The sequence below is a fragment of the Sesamum indicum genome, linkage group LG3 (assembly GCF_026168435.1).
Source record: "Sesamum indicum cultivar Baizhima isolate 11 linkage group LG3, ASM2616843v1, whole genome shotgun sequence".
Classification (NCBI taxonomy): domain Eukaryota; kingdom Viridiplantae; phylum Streptophyta; class Magnoliopsida; order Lamiales; family Pedaliaceae; genus Sesamum; species Sesamum indicum.
In genome coordinates, this window is record NC_142659.1 from 17,898,585 (window position 1) to 17,923,281 (window position 24,697).

General features: G+C 32.8%; 2 protein-coding genes and 1 pseudogene across 5 annotated transcripts; 2 read left to right on the forward strand and 1 right to left on the reverse strand.

Moving 5' to 3' along the window:
* The first annotated feature begins 2,196 nt into the window (after positions 1-2,196).
* On the forward strand, positions 2,197-6,119 carry LOC105157971 (biotin carboxyl carrier protein of acetyl-CoA carboxylase, chloroplastic). 4 transcript variants are annotated; one of them, XM_011074541.3, is made up of 7 exons: positions 2,197-2,618; positions 3,733-3,768; positions 3,913-4,046; positions 4,131-4,446; positions 4,997-5,068; positions 5,572-5,637; positions 5,880-6,119. In XM_011074541.3, the coding sequence occupies exons 1-7, from the start codon at positions 2,472-2,474 to the stop codon at positions 5,901-5,903; spliced, it is 795 nt and encodes a 264-aa protein (XP_011072843.1). In that variant the 5' UTR covers positions 2,197-2,471; the 3' UTR covers positions 5,904-6,119. The 4 variants fall into 4 exon arrangements, with proteins under 4 accessions (XP_011072843.1, XP_020547877.1, XP_011072841.1 ...); XM_020692218.2 differs by having other exon boundaries at positions 2,198-2,618; positions 3,736-3,768; XM_011074539.3 differs by having other exon boundaries at positions 2,200-2,618; positions 3,733-3,789.
* Positions 6,120-11,838: 5,719 nt separating this feature from the next.
* Positions 11,839-14,558, forward strand: LOC105157973 (NAC transcription factor 32). Its single transcript, XM_011074542.3, has 3 exons — positions 11,839-12,123; positions 12,987-13,270; positions 14,173-14,558. The coding sequence occupies exons 1-3, from the start codon at positions 11,913-11,915 to the stop codon at positions 14,245-14,247; spliced, it is 570 nt and encodes a 189-aa protein (XP_011072844.1). The 5' UTR covers positions 11,839-11,912; the 3' UTR covers positions 14,248-14,558.
* A 1,301-nt stretch (positions 14,559-15,859) lies between these two features.
* LOC105158107 (uncharacterized) lies at positions 15,860-19,157 on the reverse strand (annotated as a pseudogene).
* Between the last annotated feature and the right edge of the window lie 5,540 nt (positions 19,158-24,697).

The window sequence follows — 24,697 nt, forward strand, 5'->3', positions numbered from 1 at the left end:
TTACAACGAATTTTCTTAACATTTATCATAATTACAAATCCTCCCTTAATATTTAAAAAATTGTAACTATATCTTAACATTATATATACTCTAACAAATACCCCCTTATAATAACTCATTGTAAGAGGGTATTTATAATTTCAAAAAAGTATTATAATTTTTTAAATAATATAAAAATATTTATAATTAAGACAAATATCATAAAAGCCTGTCGTAATTTACCCTATATTCTATTTACCACATTTGCTAATTTTGAACTATTTTCTTGCACCTATGTCACGAGTTAAGCATTGAATGTAGGAGAGGTGCACAATATTGTTCATACCCACCTTGTGAATGCAGGTGTACCTAATTTTGCTCATTATCCAAGACCCACTAAAGGACCTAAAACACACCTACATACCCTAAATCCAGACCATAAAATCACAATTAAAAGCCATTAATTGGGATTCTCTCATAATTTAATATGTTAATTAAATATCATTCTAAGTCAAGTCACTTTTTTCTTGTTTTTTCTTTGTTTTTGTATTTTCTAATAATTAAAATAAATTTATTAAATGCAAAAACAATTATTATAAAAATAATTAATTTAATAGTTGATATTATATATTTAAGAGATATACGTATAAAATACGAATTTTTTCAGTACATAGAGTAGTGTTCCCCAAACTCGAAGGGTTGGCGCAATGGCGTGGGCTAATTAGATTCATATGTATGAGTCGTGTCTAGTAGGAAGTTTCGTGTCCGAATTCTCCATAATTTCAACATTCATTCGTGATAATGACAATCATGAACCACGAACGGGAATTAGTCTGGATTTTCGTCTTGAATAATTTTACACTCGAGAAATTTCATAGAGACAATCTTTTTGCGACATTCTTCTCTGGCTTTATTCTCAAATCTCTATTGCGTCTGTTTGGAATCAGCATCAAGGATTCCTTGATGTAAATATCAAAGAGGAACATTTGGGGCGTATTTGAACAGCTTTGGTATTATTTGTTTATAATTTAACTTAAAGAGATAAAAATATTTAATATTTGACATTATATGATTGGTCAATTTGTAATTATCTGGTTCATAATATTTGTATTTTTTCAAGAGATAAAAATCAAATTGTTTGTCTTGATTTAGTTGGGACGTACATGCATGTTCCACGTAGCGCTGTTTGATTGGCTCAATCTTTGACTGCAAAACATAATTTGATTGGCTGTCATACTTCAGTATTAATATTTTTCGGCTGTTGATTTAATTAAAATATCAGTTATCTTAACAGTTTATACTTAGAATTAACTTAGGGTTTGTTTGGTTCAAGTGAAACGAAAAGAAAAGTAAAAGGAGGAGGGGAAGTGAAAGGGGGAGGGGGAGCGAAACACTAATAGTTTTTTTTTTTTAAAGTTGTTTGGTATAATTGGAAGGGAATGAATCTCAAATACTTTCCTTTATTTGGTACGAGAAAAAAAAATTAAAAAAAAGACTAACTTTTATAATTTTATTGAATTACCCTTCTCTTCACTTTGTATTAGGAAATAAATAAATTAGATCATACTAATATAATTTAGTATATCAAAAATTTAAAAAAATTATTAATAAAAATATTTAGCAAATAAGAATAAGAATATTTTTGTTAATAAAAATGAGTATTTTTCATTTATTCTAAACTATTTGGTTTAAGAAAATAAAAATTACTAACAAGATTGTTTACCTAATTATTGACTTCGATACAGTAATTTTCCAACTATTTTGTTATTTTTCCCTTGACAATTATGTACGGTATTATCAGCGAGAATGAGAAAAGAATTGAAAAAAATGATATATATATAAATAGATATATATGGGTAATAGAATAAATAAAAATAAAAATTATACTTTTTTGTCTTTTTGGCCTTATACTTCTACTTTTCCTCCCAATTTTGAACAGAAACAAAATTGGATTTCGAAGGAGTTTCATATACGTCGAGTTTTAATTCACCTCCATATCTTACTCCTAACCAAATATAAGATTATCTCTTATACGTGCTTTCATAAATATAAACAAAAAATAAAATATAATAAATATATTATTTTATAATTATCATTATTTAATTGAACGTAAATTTGAGTTGTGTAGAGACTACAGAGTACACATAGTTTCCTCCAACTAAGAGAAAATAGTATTAAATGGGCCGACTGTATAGCTCATTACGTCGTTGGTTAAACCACCACATTGAATTGGACTTATGGAGGGAAAAGCCGAGGCACAGGATACCTGAAAACGACTACGTTTTTGCGCTCCCCCTCGTGCGTATCGCCTCCTCTCTCTCCTCCTCTTCTTTGTTTCTTCTGCTAATCTCCCTTCAATTTTATCGCCCATTCTTCCCTACAAAACCCTCCAAATCTTCTCTACTTTTACTTCTCAAATTTTTGATCCAGAATTCGTTCAATTTCGTTTAGTTTCTTTGTGTTTTTTTTGTCTGTGTGTTGAGCAATCATAAATGGCCTCTTTTAGTGTTCCATGCCCGAAGGTTTCGCCTACGTTGGTTGCTTCATCGCAGTCGACCCAGAAACTGCAGCCCATTGCTTCTTTTCCTCGATCTGATTCTAGATCAAACCGTGCATTGGCGACAGTAGCCCAATTCCAGGTTTTTTTGTTTTTGCTTTGTTTTCGTTTTGATGCCATTTTATAGTGTGAAAACTGGTCATGTTTGAGTGTTTTTTAGTTTGTTATTTTAAGTTAGTAATGAAATTTGAAGAGACCGAATACGAACATAGTAATCTGGAAAGAATTGCTGATATGTCGAAAGGAAATATGTCGAAAAGAACATGGATTTTGTTCGCAAGTCTAAGTTTTGTTGCTTTTTAGTAATTGTTGTTTTTTGTGTATATAACTTTAGGTATCTACAAAAAGAATTGAGACACTTGGAAGCATGTTGTGCCAGGGTGGGAAGTGAAGTCTCGGTGGAAACGTAGTTGTAATTTTCCTATTTTTTGGAACAGGGGGAACCTTGTCGTAACTATTAGTAGAAAAATTTGGTTGATTTTAGTGATTATAATCTTGAATGGGTCCTAATGTTGATACATAAACACTGACTGAAAAAGAATCAAAATGCAAATTTAGCAAAAGAAAGTTGTGGACTTCAATATATTTAAATAAAATATACAAAGTTTATGGGAATATTGCATAGTGTGTTTCATGACATAAACTTTATCTAAGGAGGTCTTAGTATTGATTAATGAAACAATCCATGGATCATGATTTTTTTTTGGTATTGTACAAGAAAATGAACTTGTAAATAAATCGCAATTGTGTTAATAGTTTAAGGTGAATTTTATAGAAAGTATGAGAAAACAAAAGTGTATGGTATTGTGTCATGCATCTGAACCGAGTTTCAAGTGGAACTATGGTTTCTTGCACACCCAAATTTTCAGAATATATGAACATTAAATTTAATAAAACAATTGGGCAACAATTTGAGATTGATGGTTCTAAAATTGAATAAACCAACTAAATGTTGTGCAATATATATAATCTTTGCATAAATGTACATGCACACTCCAAGTCAGGGCCCACCATCCTAGCCCGCCTAAATCCTTCATGGTGTTGTGTGACATGTGTTTAGATGTCAGTTATTGTTTATTTTTGCTCGAAAATTGTATTCAGAAGGTGTATTAATTTTCTCGTCCGTTTAATGGTTATGAATATTTTGAATTTTATTTTGCATGTTTTGCTGTGCTTAAAATATGTTCCTTGTCCAGCAGGGATGCAGTCGTCGCCAGTCAGATGTCTTTAAGGTGTGTGCCCAGCTTAATCAGGTAGCATGAAGGCATTATCATTGTCCCTTCTTCAGTTCCGCTTGTCTCTCCTATCCCTGCTTTCAATTGTTAAGCTTGGCTCTGCCTTGAGCTTTAACTAAGATTATTCTCTACTCTGGCAAGGTTGCTGTTGAGAAGATATCAAATGCTACTCCAGCTCTGGAGACAGTGCCGATGAACAAATCTGAAAACCAACATGAAATTCCAGATGAATCATCTATTTTAACTTTTATGACCCAAGTGAAGGATCTTGTCAAGTATGTAAAACGCTTTATGTAGAGCACATAATCACTTTTTGGCTTATTCTCGGTTCTAAAACTTTTTGTTCTTGATATGGGCAGGCTTGTAGATTCAAAAGATATTGCAGAGTTAGAGCTCAAGCAAATGGATTGTGAACTTATTATTAGGAAAAAGGAAGCACTGTCCCAACCATCAATTGCAGCTCATTATTCTACACCACCTCCTACTCACCAGGCTTTGCTGCCACCACAACTGCCTCCTGCAAGTGCTCCCGCTCCTGCTTCTCTTCCATCAGCTCCAGCTTCAGTGTCACCACCTGCACCATCAAAACCAAAGTCATCACACCCCCCATTTAAATGTCCAATGGCTGGAAACTTCTATCGTTCCCCAGCTCCTGGTGCACCACCTTTTGTGAAGGTTTGTATTTTCATTATGCATGCATACTACAATCTCTAATAAAACTATGCTACTTTTTATTTCTACAATATTAGGGGGATGCAAATTTTGGTAAGTCAGGTTGCTTTCTGGAATAACGTTCTCTTATAAAATGGTTTCATCTATCCTAATCTTTTGCCTGAAATTGATCAAATACTGTGACATGTGATCTTTACTCCATCTTCTTGGCAGATTATTTGAGACATGACTGCATTAGTTTTTCCCTTATAAACAAAGGCTCCATGAGGCACCCTTGTCTATGTCAAACCTCCACAATTGTCTTAACTGAGGAAAGGGGAAATAAGTTATAGAACTTTGAAGTGAGATCAGTATGTTATTCTGTGTGTTGAAGACACTTGCTTTCTATTGCTCTAAACTCCAATTTTCTAAAACTTTTAACCCTTGAAATATTCTTTCTTGGTTGGTGATATAGTGTTTTCGTGTACTCTTATGCTGAAAATGTAAGAATGTTTTCTTGATTCTTTGTCTACGTGCTTCACTTCAAACTTTTCCTGTTTCCTTGATTTTTTAGGTTGGTGATAAGGTGCAGAAAGGACAGGTAATATGCATCATTGAGGCCATGAAACTGATGAACGAGATTGAGGTGAGTTCCCAATCTATGCAAAGCTGTTATTTTCCCACATTTTTGGTTTACTGGATTATATTTGTCACTATGATTTTATTGAAGATAGAATGAGAAGAGAAATGCTTGTGTTAGATAATTCAGTCCGTGGATTTTTTATCTAATACTTAAGCTCCTCAATCTGTTGATATGTTGCTGGAAGGTGCAATTCATGGAACTTAAGAGAAAATAAACACATCCGTGCTTTATTATGCTGTGGATTTTATGAAAATAGAAGAGCCAACATAATGGTACAGAAAAATTCAGACCTATTTTTACTACAAGTGATGTGTTTTCCAGAAGTATTTTAAAATTAACAGTAACAAACCTTTAGCAATTTTACTGATGTTTCTTCACTTTTATAACTCTTATGATGCTGAAGTACGATGTATAACTTCCTTTACATTCTATATGATGTATAACTTCCTTTACATTCTATATGATCTAGCTTTCATATATTACATTGTGTATCTAAATTTTTTCAGGCTGATCAGTCTGGCACTGTTGTTGAGATACTTGTAGATGATGGGAAACCTGTCAGCGTGGATATGGTTAGTTTTTGGCTTTTCTTCACATCAATTTTTTTAGTTTCATAGTAGACTTCCAAATGCTTAATTTGGGTTGGGCGCTAAAAAATTTAAGTGCTAGAAAAGCCTCTGCTGCTTTTGAGTATTAACCCTCCAAGGATGATAAGACATAGAAAGCAATAATGATGATGTATCACTTCAAGGCCCTTCTATATCACTTTCGTGTCCATTAGTTCTTTCCATGACTAATTATTCCTCCTTTGCAGCCGTTATTTATCATTGAGCCCTGAGGAACCAAGTTGATCGCCCGTGCAGAACAATCACCGAAGTTATAAAGTATGAATTCTTTGGTCCTTCTGAGCAAATTAAGTATGAAAATAGGACAAAGTTGTTTTTACGATTATACTGTTTGACTCATAGTAATCTTGGTACTTATGAATTCAGAACAATAAATATTTTTGCAATGAGATATTGGTGGTTATAGTATTGACTATGGCCTCTCTTTATTTTCCCTGGTTATCTTACATGCCATACTTGGTATATCACTACGTTTTACAACTTATTTGCATGATCAACCAATCATCAAAGATATACCAGAAGGTATTTGCTAAAAATCTAGCAAGATAGAAGGTCGTTCTCGCTAGACATAAGTTACGTTGACGAATGGTGATTATGGTCCAACCAGCTGAGTCTTCTAGACTGCACAGAACAAAATGGGATTTGATATTTGAATTGGCATGTGCAACTTGTTGAAACTTGAATTGCATAAAAAGTTACACTCATTAACAAGTTGAAGTTGTAATGCGCTTATGAGATACCATCCGTAAGTACTAAGTTGAGTTGTGGAAAGATGGTAAAATTACACTTTTGGTCCATATGTTAGGGTAGTTGACACATTTAATCCCACAATTTTATGAGATTGCACATTTACTTTCAAAATTGGGAATTTTATTTGACCCAAATGACGTTTTCTGTCAGAAAATTAATGGTAGTGGGACACTTTAATTAGAGGGAAGCATGCGACTAAATGTGTAATCCCAAAAAATGTGGAATTAAATGTGTCGATCCCGTAACCTGTGGGACCAAAAGTGTAATTTTGTGTAAGATTTATATAATCATTTTATTTCATGTTTTCTTTACATTTTTTTATGTATTGATTTTTCAAAAGGGTTGCTGAAGTTCTCCATCTCTGAATGCTACTAAAGTGATGGCACATAAAGTACATTAATAGTTGTAATTTTTAAAATATCGTTATAATAATAAAATAAATTTATATCTAATGTGATAGTCATAAAAATGAAAATAATATCAAATAGTTAAATTATTTAATTGTTGCTAATGTTTGAATTAGTTAAAATCAAGTTATTTTCTACCTTCTGTATCAATTTTGATTGAAATACAAAATATATTAATTATGTATTACAAATGGAATTTTAATCGGCAACAAACCTACAAAAATTCGTTCTCTATATGAATATATCAAACAAACTTAGATGCTGAAACAAACATGTTGAGTTGTTGGTTAAGAGAAACATTTGATTACTGAAAACAAGTGTCTCTCTTAGTTGAATAAATTTTGATTCTCTGAGAAAAATTGTGGCATTTAAAATACCGTTGAATTTTTATTTTCTTGGAATAACTTGTGATTCAGTAGTTACCTTACAGGACGACTTTTATTTGTTATATCTGAGTAATTCCTTTTTTTTTAAGTTTACCTTAAGGAACTACATCTATGCAAGTTAAGATTGTGAATTACTATTTAACACCCCAAACTCTTCAACGCTGCCATTGAATCCTCTTGCTTAAAAATTTATATGATGTACAATCTTCTTCCTAAAGAAAATGCATAAGACATGCCATTCAAATAGGTAAAATTACACTATTGGTCCCATAGATTGGGGGTCGACATATTCAGTCTCATATTTTTTTTTAAGATTACACATTTAATCCCACACTTCCCTCCAAAAAGTCCCGCTAACGGGCATGCGGACGTGACCTGCGTGTGCCGTTAGTTTTTCGCCGAAAAACGTCCCAACTTGAGACTAAATGTAAAAATCTCAAAAATCATGGAACTAAATGTGCTGATCTCCTACCTATGGGACCAAAGTATAATTTTGCCTGGAAAGATGGATTGATGATATTGTGCGAAACTCCCTTTGAAATGCGTTGAACTATTTCATGTAAATGGAAACGGTTGATGTGTTCCTAATCGGAAAAAATGCAATTTAACTCTTGTGATATTGTAAATATACAAATTATCTTTTTATAAATTTTTTTTAGTAATTTATCCCCTGTGTTTTTAAAATGCAGCAATTTACTCCCCTGTATTTTTTTAAATTAAGCAATTTATCTCTCTGGACAAGAGATAAATTGTTTTATTTTAAAAAATATAGGGATAAATTGCATTAAACCCATTTCCAAAGCATTTATTAGTTTCTTTATATTTTCAAGATTTCCCAACTGGAAAATTAAAATATTTTTGAAATTACTACTGTGAATATATGTCTTATATTATTACTCCTTCTGTATGCATTTTCCCACTTCTCTTAGAAACAGTACATCTAAGGAGTTGATGCCATATTTGGCACAACCAAACTATTAATCGAAAAATATTATATTTCTCGTCCCATAGGATAAAGATATACACTTTTTGTTCTTGCCTTTACGCGATTTTTTGAAAGAAACATTTCAAACTTTTCTCGTATTTAATTTCAAGAGCACCTTTCTGTTAAAAAATAAATGGCAAAATAACGTGTTTTGCATGTGACCATTATTTTTTTTTACGAAAAGTTATGTGACTAAATCTCGACTTTTTTTGAAATTTTGTACCAAAAATAAAATTTTGAAAAAGGAGACTATCTTTTTAGAACCTCCTATTCTTTGGACCAGAAAAGCAATTTGCTACGATATTTTCAATGCTCGAGGAGTTACTTGTATTCGGATTCGGACTCAATAAATATTCGTAGTCGTTATTTATATACTCTATTCCAACATTATCCGTAGAATATCTATTGGGTCTTATCCATATAGACAATATAATTGGGTAGGATTTGGATCTTACCATGTTAAAATAAATGAAGCAATTATACATATATATATATATATATATATTTGGTAATTCTATCATCATAACATATTACTAAAAATTAGTTTATTAAAAATATTTCCTGAACTTGTGATCGATGAGAATTTAATAAAAAATAATTCAAATTATTTTTTTCTTTAAGTAAGAGCGATGAAATATTATTGATTGTAAATAATTTATTTCAATTAATTATAATTCATCGTTCTTACTTAAAAAAAAAACTCCATAATGTTTTTTTTCAAAATATCAATATGTAAATATTTAATAAATAATGTGCAAAATTTAAGAATTTTATATGACAAATAAATCTAGTGAATTGATTTATAAAAGAAAATTACAAATTCAATGATTTAAGTTAACAAATAATTATGAATTTTAATAGTATTAGATTTTACTCATTCGATACCCATACTTGGGGGTTTTTCAGGGTTTAGACCATACCTATATCCAAAATACTTATTTCAATAGATATGAATTTGGGGTTGAATCTAATATAAAAATACTAAATTCGATCTAGGTATTAGTTATTATAATGAGTTTGAATCTGGGTATTATCCGTACATTGAAAAGCCTAAATTAGATTTTAATATGTTTAGAACACTCATATATATATAGGTTTTCCTCAATATTATCTTTTTGAACCATGATTAAAAGTATTAGCCGATATATTAATCTGGAAGGATTCTTGCCAATTCGAGAATATTAGACGATAGCTATTATTCTTCATGTATATACGTATCGCCCCTAATATTTAATAATTCTCAAATATACCCACGTTACAATGATATTATCAACAATAATATCTAACATTATATTGTCGCAAACAATATATCCATTCATAAAATTTATGCTTTTTTTTCGAAGATTCCTCATATTATATATATGATTTATCTAACGTATTATTATATGTGCAATGAATATTTTCTTCTTATTATCATTCACAAATCATTTTTAGTTATAACAAGTTTCGACAATAATAAGTCACTTAATCTTATTTTAAAACTTCTCAACATAAACTACCGAGTAGTAACTTACGATTTTTATAATTTACTATTCTTACTAAATTTTTAGAATTTTTTAACATTCTATAATATATTTATTTCATATCATCAAATAATATTTTAATATACGGCGCTTGATGTAACACATCATTTATAAATATTATCATCAATACCGCAATTTTAATCTATGCTTTGCTTTCCAGCCATCTCATTTCTTGTCTTGCTGCATCCCCAGCAATGGCCCCGATGCTCAATCCAACTCCATCTCCTGGAACAATTCCTATAAAAGTTCAACCACACATGTATTCCCGATTCAAGAGGATCTATTATTTTTCGAATATATATTTATCATCATTTATTTTGGATAATATCGACAGATAATAACAATAAAATAATATTATTGATCGTGTTGGGATATTATAAACGATAACATCCGATAACGTCGTGTTGTTGCAAATATTGTGCATCGATCCGTTGGTGTAACTTATACAAATTTTTTTCGGAATTCTCTTATTGTAAACATATGATTTACTTATGGTATTATCTTCTCTACAATAATTATAATTAGTTCAGGTTTGATAATATATAATATTTTATTTAATTTTATTCTAAAACCATCTCGATACAATATACTAATGAAGAGTAATCTATGTTATTTGTATTTTATTTTATACTTTTTTTTTAATTTTTTAGAATTTTTAAACATCCTATATAATGGTTTTTTTTATATCACCAGATAATATATCAATGCATCGCTTTTGTGTGGAACAACGTCTACCATTGTTATCGCTGATATTGCGATTTTGTATGGTCTATTATTTGCGACTAAAACTGTAAGTTCCGTATTATTTGCATATTTTATGATTTTAATTATGTCGTCATTATTTGTATATTAGTATGGGTTGGTAACGATAATTTAAATACGGTTTTTTCGCACTGTTAATTTATGAAAATCATTATCATAACGGAGAAAAGTTTTATTTTTTTGTATTTAAGAAAATGGAAAAAAGTTCTTATCGTTCAATATATGTATATAAAAATAAATATTGGCTCCACTTGTAATGATTTATTTGTTTCATTTGTTTTTCAACATATAAATAATCTAAATGCAAACTATCTGATAATTATGTTTATGTATGACATAATTCAATAAAGTTGAAGATTCATTTATATAAAATCTCAAATTTATATAAATTAATTAACAACATAACCTTTAATTCTTAAATTCACTTTTTTCCCCAATTTTCCTTTTTTTTTTCTTTTTTTCATTTTAGTCCTCTAAAATTTAAAAAAATTTGTCATAAAAGTATGTAAAAACAACCATTTTTCTGAATTTGAATTTCTCCCAATATGTTGTTGGTCACCAAGAGAGCAGCCATAAACTAAGCACCAACAATTAATTTTTTGGGTAGGAAATAGCATTTTTTAAAACTTAAAGGACTAAAGTAAAAAATAAAAAGATAAATTTAAATCTAGTCCGATTAATCTCACTAGAAAAATTGTCGAAAGGACTAGTTTGAAACAAAATCCAAAATTTAGGGATCCTAACACGAGAAAATAAAAATGACGGGCTAAAGTGATTTTAGACAAAAATTTAAAAAACCATCTAGCAAGGGTATTTACCACAAAAATAAAAACACTGCCTAAACACTTAATCTCTATTCAAGTTTACAAATTTGATCATTTGAAATATTTAATGAAAATGTTAATATTTATCAAGAACACGAGAGCAAAACTTCCAACCAAAACAATCATTTCCTCATTTACTTGCAATTATACAATTAAAAAGAATATTAATATAATTAATCTACCATAGTTTTGCATGCATGACTGCATTTAATTAAACTTAATAACTCAATTACCTAAAAATTAACTGAATTAATTATAAATTCTAGTGTACGTCAGTACACTCCCACGAGAAACGAAGTCTAGCATGGAAAGAAATCCGGTTGGCATGGCAAGTTTTTTGCTCCCAAGATGGCCCAAGTTTGAATGTTTCAACGCAATCCATCTCGATTAGAGTCCCTAAACTGAGGAAATGCTGCATGTAAGAGTTCCACACGTTACTTCGAAGAATATATGCTCATTGTACATTATAAATATGTGTGGAGTCTTTCTCTTCGTCTCAAACATATCACCACCTTTCTTGATATCACAAAAACAAGCCCGTAAGTAATCAACATACGTAATATATTCATCATTTGCTCATTGAAATGCCGTTTGGAGATGGGATCCTTCAAGAATTGCCAGATGCCAAAGATGGGATTCTGCAAGAAATGCCGGTGGGGTGGCGGTTTGCACCGACCGACGAGGAGCTAATCGTCTCTTATTTGACCAAGAAAGTGTTTGTAGGGTCTTTACCAGCTCGGGTTATAGAGGAGATCGATGCAGATGAGTTTTACAACAAACGTCCTAAGGATCTTGGTAATAATTAGTGTTTGTTTTATGTATGAACGTAGACTTTATGTTGTACGTATATGTTGATGTTGTTTGTTTGGATATATGATGAGCATATATTATCTCCAATTTTATTCTTTCACCCGCACATACATATATAATAATAAGTTGAAAATGTGGTTCAGCTCGGGTTTTTTTTCGAGTATCGAACAAATGTGCAATGAAAGAAGAGGTTCAGTGAGCTCCAAGTAATGTCTATCAAACCAAGGAAGGGATCTTGTGGTCTCTAAGTAACATAGTTGATGTTCAAAAGTGAAATAAAGGAAGAGATTTTGGAGTTGTGCAACGGAGAAAGGGATCTCTTGGTCCCTAATTAACATCTATCGATGCAACCAAGGAAGGGAATTCCTCGTCTGTAAGGAAAATGTTGTTGAGGTTGTTCAGATGTGCAATTTAGTCGGGCTAAGTAACAACGATCCAGTGAAATATCCAGCTTTGTGAATTTTTTTCATATGAGATTTTTCTTCGAAAGTAAGATGGACGGAATCAAGGAGTTCTCCGAATGATAACTTTGGTTTCACATCCATTGCATGAAGAAATGTCATCAATAATTCTGACATGATAGGATGAAAATGGTGAAAATGTGCCCCATGATCTCTTCATGTTTTTTTTGCTCTAATTATCTAGAATACATACATACATACATACATATATATATATATATATATCTAGCTAGAGATATACCAAATCGAAAATATTAGTCTAGCTTAAAGATTCTTACAATATGTATACTAATTACTTGATTTTGATCATGACTAATTATTACATTGCTTAGTAAATATATTTTGTCTACTTTTTCTCTTATTAGTCTCCATTTCTTTAATTCAAAGTGGAGAACCTTTCGGGCGAAAGGGAGTGGTACTTCTTCATTAATGGCGATCAATACTTCCATGGAAAAATGGAAAAAGATCGAAAGGTTGCAGACGGGATAGGGTACTGGAAATCTATTGGAAAAGAAAATCCAATCCGCGATGCTGAGGGAAATGCTTTTGCGTTCAAGATACTGTATACGTATTTTTCAGCAAACCCTACACAGAAGAACTCTAAACAGAAGAGAACACATTGGAGAATGGAAGAATTCCGATTACTAAGGCGAAGCACAAAGAATGAAGAGGTATGTTTAGTTGAATAAAACATTTTCTTTTTATTAAATTGTTTTACCTAATCATATATAGGGATGATCGAAGATGAAGGCAAACTATTTATTTATTTTTAATTACTTTTAATCATATTGAATTTCTGATAAAATACTAATAGAAATGAATTATATTATTTAATTTTTAATAAAAAAGTTTACTATGTTCATTGGTTTATTCGAGAAAAATGAGTTCAAAAAATATTTACTCTGTTCTAAAGAGTGACCTATTTTAATACAATATTTTAACTGTCTAAGTTACATGTATCATTGGTTTTTCTTTTTAATTTTATTTTATAAATTGGATAGTCTATAACTTACTACTTATGGAAATAATATGTATTAATTTTCAGCTTTTTTGACAAAAATGTACTTTATTATTTATTAATTTATATTGAGAACAAAATTCATGGCTAGCACTTTAATCATAGAAGAGAGAGGTCCTTTTTCTCTAGATTCTTACTTATTTTTTCGAAATATATATATACTTACTCTATTTCAAAGAATCATGACTAATTTTGTTATAGGAAGAACCCAAAATTTTCAATTCTAACAAATTTTATGCATATTGATTTTTTGATAATTGCAGTACTACTACTATAAATATCTAAATCTTAATACCAATCCAAATAGTTCATATAATTATTAGATTTTTTACAAAAAAAAGTTACTACATTATTTATCATTTACATTTTGAAAAAATTACCCGTTAATCATAGAAATTAGAAAATAATTAATTCGGAGAGAAAGAAATATAATTTCATCATATGATATTATTACCTAGTAAAAGCTTCAGATCATGACATTATATATATATATATATATATTATATTTAATACACTTTTTCTTGACATTGCCCTTTTCTCGTTTGTTTTTGTCAGAATTTTCATATGGAGGAGTGGGTAGTGGCAAGAATCACACGAGGAGAAGATTACAACGAAAGCAGGTTTTATTGACTTTTTTTTCCCCCTAAATAGATGATTCTCTCATTTAATTATGAAGAGGTAGTACGATGTTAATAATGTTGATTTTCTTGATTCTCTTATTTATGATCAAGAGGCAGCATAAACACATGTTAATAATGTATTCATTTTCCTATTCTTGTAATTAATAGATAAATACAGGAAAATGTCTATAACTCTTTTATTTTTTTAATAAATCTATGTCAAGGTGGGGCATTTTTTGGGTCCCCACCCTTCTCAATAAACTTCAAAACTCAATTATATAAATATTTGAAACTTAATTGCCAAGTTGTTTTTTTATTTTTATTTATTGTTTTGGTCTAATAGTTATAGACACAGTCACACACAGACATATATATATATACATATTTTTATTGCATACAAAAAAGAACTGCATGCACGTGAAATTAAGAAACAAAAAACAAAAAAACACAGTTGATAATATAAATAATTAATAGTATTTTTAAGTATGTGTGTTTGTGGAATTATTACGGGATTTGTGGAAGCAACATTCGTCGCAATTGATATATTGTTGTTCGTCACAGACCAGCCCGTCGCAGATATCGTCACAATTCTGGGTTGCCTACAATTATATATAAGGTCGTTATGGCTTTGTTGCTTATTTCTTCGAAGGTATAGTGGTCGTATAGGATTTTTTATAAATTTACAAGGGACGATTTTTATAAGAAACTACGTCGGGCACTAGAAATAATTTTATATTGGCTCCTAATTGAGAAACTGTCGGGAAAATTAACAATTTTGAGAATAACATCACTTTCCGTTGCAATATTCCAGTAAGAAAAATTGAATTTTTTTATAGTTTAAATGTAATTTTGGTCCTCTAACTATAGCCAAATTCTGTTTTAGTCATTTAATTTGTTAGGGTTTGGATCTGAATTGCTCAATTTTGGAACTTTTTTTGCTGAAAAATTATCCAATCCGTCGGAAATTTCCACGTGGAGCCCATGTGGACCTTTAAATTAGGGCTGAGACATAATTGGTTATTTTAAGCTGACTTGGCCATTTTTCGATTTTAAAAAAAAAATTGATGTGGCATAAAAATCCACATCACACACTTGATAGGAACACCGAGGGCGTCCAACAAGCAAAAAAAATTCAAATGGATAAAGTGGTCCGTGACCTGAGGAATGTAAATAGTCAACCACGTTATATGAACGTGACCTACCACTTAGAACATTCAACCAACCACGAGCACGAGTAAACCAATCCACACAACGACACACTTGGGTCGAGCATGAATTGGAGGCTTTGTGAATTTGAATCACCAATCTAATAGACTAGATTGACAAAGCAACGGTTTCACCAAAGTTAAAACAAGTGTATAACTTTCCAAAGTAAGAGAACACTCAATATTTTATAAACTAGATCAATTTTTGAATAATTTGATTGTATCCCGCATGCATGGCTGGTATGTGCCTTTTATAGGCCTAAAACACTTCCAAATTAACATTTGAATCTCTCCCCCTCTTAGTCCTAGGTAATCCCAAAAACAAAGTCTATTAAAATATCTTCCAAGGTATACTAGGAATAGGGAGAGGCATGTACAATCCATGGGGATTAAGCTTTGATTTTGCCTTATGACAAACTAGCATTTTCCCACAAACTTCTCAACATCTCTACGCATTTTTGGCCAATAAAAGTGTTTGTTCAAGACTCCCAAAGTCTTAGAAATACCAAAGTGACCCATCAAACCCCCAGAATGTGCTTCCTTTAACAATAATGAATGAATAGAACAATTAGGAATACAAAGCTGGTTGGCTCGAAATAAAAATCCATTATGCAAATAGAATTTGTCCCATCCAATGCTTGGGCTGCAATTTCCAAACACCTTACCAAAATCAACATCATTAGCATACAAATATTTGATGAACTCAAAACCAAGAATTTTAGCATCCATTATTGAAAGTAAAACACACCTTCTTGAAAGTGCATCAGCAACAATGTTCTCCTTACCTTTTTTGTGTTTGATCATATATGGAAATGACTCAATAAACTCTACCCACTTTGCATGTCGATGGCTAAGCTTGCTTTGACTTTTAATATACTTGAGTGCTTCATGATCAGAATGTATTATAAACTCTTTTGGCCACAAATAATGTTGCCAAGTTTTCAATACTCTAACCAATGCATAAAGCTCCTTGTTATAGGGTAGTTAAGTGTCGGCCCACTTAGTTTCTCACTGAAATATGCAACCGGTCTTCCTCCTTGCATAAGAACTCATCCTATGCCAATCCCACTTGCATCACATTCAATTTCAAAAGTCTTACCAAAGTCGGGAAGGGCTAGCAAAGGTGCATGGGTAAGTTTCTCTTTTATAGCTTGAAAGGCTTTCTCTTGTGTGTTTCTCCACTTGAATGGAACATTCTTCTTGGTTAACTCGTTCAATGGGGCTGCCATGGTGCTAAAGTCCTTCACAAATCGCCTATAAAAGCTTGGAAGGCTGTGAAAGCTCCTCACTTCTCCAATAGTGGTGGGGGTTGGCAATCTCGAATAGCTTTGACATTTTCTTCATCAACTGTGATTCCTTCACCACTCACAATAAAACCAAGGAAAACAACTTTGTTAGTGCAAAAGTCACACTTTTTCAAGTTTCCAAACAACCTTTCCTTTCTTAGAACCTCTAGGACTTGTTTTAAATGTGTTACATGCTCTTTCATGGTCCTACTATAAATAAGGATGTCATCAAAGTACACTACCATAAATTTTCCTATAAATGTACGTAAAACATGATTCATCAATCTCATAAATGTGCTAAGTGCATTACTAAGTCCAAATGGCATAACTAACCACTCATAAAGCCCATGCTTTGTTTTGAAAGCGGTTTTCCACTCATCTCCTTCTTTTATCCTAATTTGATGATAACACTTTTCAAATCAATTTTAGAAAAGATAGTTGAATCATTTAACTCATCAAGCATATCATCTATCCTAGGAATAGGTGGCGATATCTTATCGTTATGTTGTTAATGGCTCAACAATCAACACACATCCGCCATGTGCCATCCTTCTTAGGCACGAGCAACACCGGAACTGCACAAGGACTAAGACTCTCCCTCACATAACCTTTGGCCATCCATTCTTGGATTTTTCTTTGAATCTCTCTGGTCTCTTCGGGATTGGTATGGTATGCTGGGCGGTTTGGCAAGGATGCTCCCGGAATGAAGTCAATTTGATGTTCTATCCATCGAATGGGTGGCAAACCTGGTGGCATCTCATCCAGAAAGACATCTTCATAATTCTACAAAGGAGATGTAACAACACTAGGCAAAGAAGAGGTTAGGTCGTTAGAATTCAACATAGCCTCTTTGTACACAAGTACTATAAGGTTTTGTCGAGAAAATAAAGCTTCCTTGATTTCACTCTTCCTAGCAACTAGTAAACTCCCTTTCTCTTCTTTTTCCCTCTCCTTTTTTTTCCTCTCGTAACTTTGCTTTCTTTTTCTCCATCTTTTGAATCTTTCATTCTTTTTTCACTCTCATTTTCACTTTCTTCTTTTCCTTTCTCTTTCCTTTTCTCACACTCTCTTTTTTTTTTCTCTCAAGATTTTATCTTGCAAAATCTATTTTGGTATCATCGGATTGAGAGTTATTGATTTTTCGAAGCACAAAAGAGTAACGATTTTGGAATCCATCATGTGTTAAATGCCTATCAAACTGCCATGGTCTTCCCAATAGTATGTGGCATGCTTTCATTGCTACAACATCACATAAAACCTCATCCTTATATCTTCCAATTGAAAACAATACCTTTACTTGCTTGGTCACCTTCAGTTGTCCACACTCATTCAACCATTGAAGCTTGTTTGGGTGGTGGTGCTTGATAGTAGGTAGACTTAATTTTTGAACCAATTCAATACTTGCCACATTGCAACAACTACCACCATCAATAATCATACTACATACCTTTCCATGAACTTGACAGCGTGTATAGAACAAGTTTTCTCTTTGGCAATTATCTTCCTCCAACATTTGGGCACTAAGGGTTCTTCTAGTAACAAGCAATTCTCCTTCTTCGGCATCCTCTCCATCACCATCTTCTTGTGATATTCTTCTTTTATCAGTGATTTCTTCCTCAGTTTCCAACTCTCCATGATTGTTGAAGATCATTGTACGTCGGTTAGGACACTCACTTGCTATGTGTCCTCTTCCTTGGTACTTGAAACACTTTATATCACGATTTCTTGAAGAATTGAGTTCGGGTTGTACCTTTTTGGTAGCAACTTTGTCACAATGTTTAGGATCTTCCTGCTTGAATCTTGAAGTAGAAGGAGTGTCTTTCTTGGGGTTGTTCTTCCATGGACCGAATGTCAACGAGTTAGAAGTCCTCCTCAAAAGTCCTCTTCGCTTGAGTTGTTGTTCCTACATAGTGGTGCATCTCCACAACATCGACAATATCTCGATTGAGCCCATGCAAGAAACGAGCCATAGTTGCTTCGTTGTCCTCTATAATGTTAGTTCGAATCATGGCAATCTCGATCTCCTTGTAGTACTCATCAACACTTTTAGAACCTTGAGTAAGACGTTGGATATGGTTGTGAAGCTCACGACGATAATAGGATGGAACAAACCTTCTCCTCATGATAGCTCTCATCTCTTCCCATGTTGTGATGAGACGTTCACCATTCCTAACCCGTTCCTTTTGCATCTGATCTCACCAAGCAAGAGCATAATCAGTAAACTCAAGAGCTGCGAATTTTACCTTTTTACTCTCTGAGTAGTTGTGGCATGAAAAGATTTGCTCGACATGCATCTCCCACTCCAAGTACACTTCGGGATCACTCTTTCCTTTAAATGAATGAATGGTGACCTTAACTCTAGTGGTAGGTCATGTTCATATACATGGTTGACTATTTACATTCCTCAGGTCACGGACCACTTTATCCATTTCTATCCTATGCCGTAAAGATTGGACCACCCACGGTCGATACCATATCAACACTGATGTGGAAAAGAGGGAAAATACTCAGCAGCACATCATGCACGTGATTCACTCTAAATAAAAGCCAAATCCCTAAAATGACGAACTCAGCAGCCCTAAAAAAACCCGATTCTTTCTCCTCCAAATCGCATTCACGTAATCCCCGAAAATCCGACGAAAACAATAGGTTTTCACTTTCACCTGGTGCACGATGGTGATGAAACGGCCTGAGCGTTCTTTAGGCTTTGCCTCCGCCTATGTACCATAAGTATCTTTATGTTTTAATGTAATTTTTTTTGTTGTTCTGTGAGTTATTTGTCTGTCTTTTGCTGTAATTTCTTTGTGTTGTTTATTGCTTGTGGTCCCAAAATGTTTTTTCTTTAGTGTATTGTTGGTATATGTGTTGTCACTTTCCAAATATTGTTTATTGCTTGTGGTCCCATGATTTATGATTTATATGTTTTTTTAATGCTCTACTTGTACGTACTGTTACTGTTCAATGACATATATATATATATATATATTTTCAATTATTATACAGATCCTAAGAGTGATTCTATTACACTTTTTGTGCACTATGATGGTGTAGCCACGCATGTTCTGAAAGGCATGTACATAGGGGGTAGTGTCTGTAAATTTAACTATGTTTTGCCTAAAGAGTGTTGTATGGAGACATTGAATATTATATGTGATAGTGTTGGGATAATGTTGGGATAATGAGGGGTAGAAGATTTTACGTACTTGTTAACAAAGGGTTTAAATTATTATTTGATAACAATAATTTCAAAAGGCAATGGAAGAGGTTTAAAAAAGATAGAGAGATGTCAGTATATGTGGAAGTGGGTGAGGGGCTTGAGGGTGTTGAGGTTGGTGAAGGGGCTGAGGGTGAGGGTGGTGAGGGGGCTGATGTTGGGGAGGGGACTGATTTTGGTGAGGGTAAGGGGGCCGACTACTTAGTTGATAGTGATTTTGAGATGGAGCAAATGAATGAGGGGGGGGGGGGGTTATTAGGCTAGAAGCACTAGTTAGGGAGGAATGTAGTGAATTTGGTGAATCTGAAAATGAAGAAAAAGATGTTATTGACAATGATGGGGACCTAGATGAACATAGGGACTTAGATGGGGAGGGAACTGGACCTTCTTACCATGTCTTTAACCTTGAAGAAACTTATGACCCAACCTTTGAATTGGGGATGATGTTCAGCAATAAAGTTGAATTTAAGAAGGTATTGCAGTCTTGTGCAATAAAGACCAAGAGAACAGTAAAATTCATCAAAAATGACAAAGTGAGGGTATATGCAAAATGTGGAAATCCTGCCTGTGAATGGACAATGCATGCAATTAAAGTAAAGGGTGAAGAAACTTTCCAGATAAACCTCTTGAGGGACCATCGTTCATGTCCTCAAATTTTTGAAGTAAAACATGTGAAGACAAATTGGATAAAAGATAAGTACTTATAAAAGTTTAAGTCTGATTTAAAGAGATGTGTGATGAGATTTAAAGTGGACATAATAAATGAGTTGACGGTGAATGTGTCTAGGCATCAGGCTTATAGAGCCAAAAAAGCAGCATTAAGGGAACTTGAAGGCAGTCCTCAATGGCAGTATAGAAAACTTTGGGACTATTCGGAGGAGATAAGAAAGACTAATCCTATGTCTACTGTGATTGTGGGAACTGAATAGATAGATGGGGAGGAAAGATTCAGTAGATTTTATGTGTGTTTTGGGGCATTGAAGACTGGGTTTAAAGCTGGATGTAGGCCTATAATTGGGGTTGATGGGTGTCACTTGAAGGGGCCTAATGGGGGTATTCTTCTCAGTGCAATAGGTGCAGATTCAAACAATTGTTTATTAACCGATCAGGGTTTTGGAGGTGAGGGAGGCAAATTTGTATGTGTGATTTTCTTGATTAATAACAAGGTTGATTATATAGGAGAAATTATAGGAACCAAAACCTAACAGAAATTGATTAGTGGTTTCCGAGTGTATTAGGACTTTATGTACGTTGAATTCTTCACCCTTTACCCTTTACTTTAAGGAAACACAAACTTAATATAAAATTTTTGGTTTTTTCTTAATTATAATATGAGTTGGGTAAGCTTTGGGTGTTCACTAATATAGTAATGGGATAATTACATATATATTCCCTAATTTATGGTCTAATTTACATACGAATGATATATTAATTAATGTATATGTAAATTTTTAAAAAAATAAGAATAATTTGTATAAATATAAATTTATCTGTTAACCTAAAATTATTGAATTTGTAAATTTTTTTATAGACCAATCGGTTAATAAATTTACTTGACATCTAAATTCAATTCATGCAACGATGTGATATTATTGTATAACTTGAGTAAGGTGTATAAAATTAGTAAAAAGTGGAATTCCGTTAACTCCCATTATAAATTAAAAATAAAAGAGAGAGGGTGAGATAAGCTAATGAAAATAAAGTATTCTATTGAGTTCCAACGAACAACGAACAACCTTCAAATGAAGAGACCCCCCTATTTATAATAAAAGTCTCCTACGAATCTAGACTTAGGGGGGATAAGTATATAATTAATTCTAAAAAGGTAAATAAATCACAAATAACATGTTTTAAGGAATCCTTTTCAAATCTAAGTACATCATTCCTTTTTCTCTTACAGAAATCACTCCTTATCTAATTTTCACCAATTATTGAATATGCTGTAGTGAATAAAGAATGCAGAGAGACTTGGGAGTGGTTTCTAATTGTGTTGAAGCATGATCTTAATATAACTAGGGAATATGAATATATATTCATGTCTGATAAACCAAAAGGCTTGATGCAAGCATTTGAAGAAGTTTTCCCAGGGTGTGATCACAGATTTTGTTTGAGGCACTTACATAATAACTTTAAACAAACTGGGTTTAGGGGTTTAGCATTCAAGAATGCATTGTGGAATGCTGCCAAAGCATGTACTGTGAGTGAGTGGAAAATGAGGATGCAAGAAATGAAAAATCTGTCACAGTAAGCTTATGACTGGTTTAATGATAAACCTGCAGTTCAGTGGACTAGGTCTCACTTCAGTGAGTCATCTTCATGTGATATGTTGTTGAATAATGTGTGAGACATTCAATGCATGCATTTTAGATGCAAGAGAAAACCAATTCTTACCATACTTGAATGGATTAGAGAATACCCTATGAGAAGAATGCAAGAAAATAGAGATAGGGGTGCAACAAAGTGGAAAAACAGATTTTGTCCTAAAATACAACAAATCTTACAGAAACATGCAAATAAGGTATCTGATTGTATGCCCATCAAAGCTGATGATCTCCATTACCAAGTATCTTATTTTGATGGTAGTCAACATTGTGTGGATCTTGGGTCAAGGAGTTGTAGTTGTAGGAAGTGACAACTGTCAGGCATACCCTGTAAGCATGTTTGTTGTGCCATTTATCACAAAAAAAGGACCCTTCAGATTATGTGGCAGATTATTACACAGTTGAGACTTATAGGAGTGTATAACCCTGCAATACAACCAATGAGTCATGTGGTCTTGTGGTCTGAGTCTTGCATAATTTCTCCTCTACCTCCCAACTTTGGAAGGGGAGCAGGGAAGCCTGCAAAGGCAAGAAGAAGAGAGAGTGATAAACCTACATTGAAGAACAAAAAGTAAAGCAAGAAGAAGCAAGTACAGAAGCTCAGAAGGCATCAGACCACAGTTTGCTGCAGAACATGTGGGGAACATGGGCATAATACAGCCAAGTGTCCAGAAAGAGTACCACTTCGAACACAAGAGGTTTAAAAAAACTTGTAGTTTTTTTCTGTTTTGCAAATGTAATATTTATCTTCTAATTCAGTTTTAACCTTCACTTTTGTAGATGCCTGAAGCAAGATTCAACACAGAAGGCCCAAGTACTAATATAGAAGGCACAAGTGCTAATACTAGAGTAAGAAAGAATGAATACAATGCATGCATTTTGGATTGCTTTTCTATTTTAATGACTCTTGCATTTTGGATTGCTTTTCTATTTTAATAGGCTGGCAAGAGAAAGAAAAAAACTCATGAAGGAGCAGTTAATACAGAAGGCACAAATGTTAGAGTAAGAAACAATGTTTGAAAATGTACTTATAACAACATTAAATTTCTATTTTAATGCCTTTTGAATTGATGTAATAGGCTGGCAAGAGAAAGAAGAAAGCAGGACAAGAAACTCAAGTTGGCAAACAGATGACAAACTCAACTGTAAGTTTAAGCATCTGCAATTTTTTTGAAGTTCTTCCAAACTAGTTCAATTCATCTATTAATTTTTGAATTTTGCTTTTCACAGGAAACACAAGGTGTTACCATTCTTCCACTTTTGCCCCATGAAGAAGATCCCATGGATGAATCCTGTGTTGAACCCTGTATCACACAACAGGAGTCTCAAGTTGCAGCAACTCCAGTATACAAGAAAGGTCCATCAATGTATCAACAACTGAATCAAACCAGCACTTAACTTTACAACCTAGAGTCCAAATTCGAGCACCTCCACCTATGATGGGCAACCAAGGGTTACCAGTTTTTTTCCAACACATCAAGAGCACCACAAGGAAACCGTGCTGCAATAATAAGAGAAGGAGGACAAAAGTTTTTAGGTTCAAGCCAGATTAGTTCATCAGATGCTTCGTTCATTAGGTTGACAATCGTATTTTGTTGTTTTTGCTCTTTTTGATGTAAAGCTGGATGCAAACTTTTCACAGCTTATTTTGTTTCTTTAACTCTGAATTTTGCACATATGTTTGCATAAACAAGAACCTTATGTCATTGTGAAGTGAATGAAAAGTTGCTCTTTTACAGATGTTCAATTCCAGTGTTCAAGATGTTTAATTCCATTTTTTTTTCATTTTTTCGATGTTTACTTCCAGTTTTTTAGTTTTTCCAAATTCTACATTCCAGGCTTTTTTCAGTTTTTGCAGATGCTCAATTCCAGGCTATTTATTTCAGTTTGTGCAGATGCTCAATTCCAACATGTTTACATCAGTTTTGCAGATGCTCATATTTAGTTCCGTAAACCAAAAATCTAATGCTCCCATGAACAACAAATAAAGATAAAATCAATTACACTTGTATATTACCAAATATCATATCGAATCAAAACCAATTACACTTGTACATTCGATAATTGTAAAGGAATATTTTTCTTCTACTACAACAGCAACAACAACATAAAATTTATCTAACTACCTACCTACCTATTTCAACAACCAACACAAAATCATCCAAAGCAATGTTAAGCCAACTAAATTCTTTTTATTTTTGTTGTTTCTCTTTCTCAGCACTTCAACCTCTGCTTCCAGGTCATTTATTCTCCTCAGCAAACCTGGAATAATGGCTCAGCCCTTTGGTACATTGGGGGATCCTCCCATGCCAAAAACCTACACCCTCCTCAAAAATCACAAAATCAGCCTTTCAACACAACAAAAAAGAATATTTTTAGAGAAATTCCAACCCAAGGTGGGTTTTCTTACCTTGTACTGCCGATAGGAGTGAAA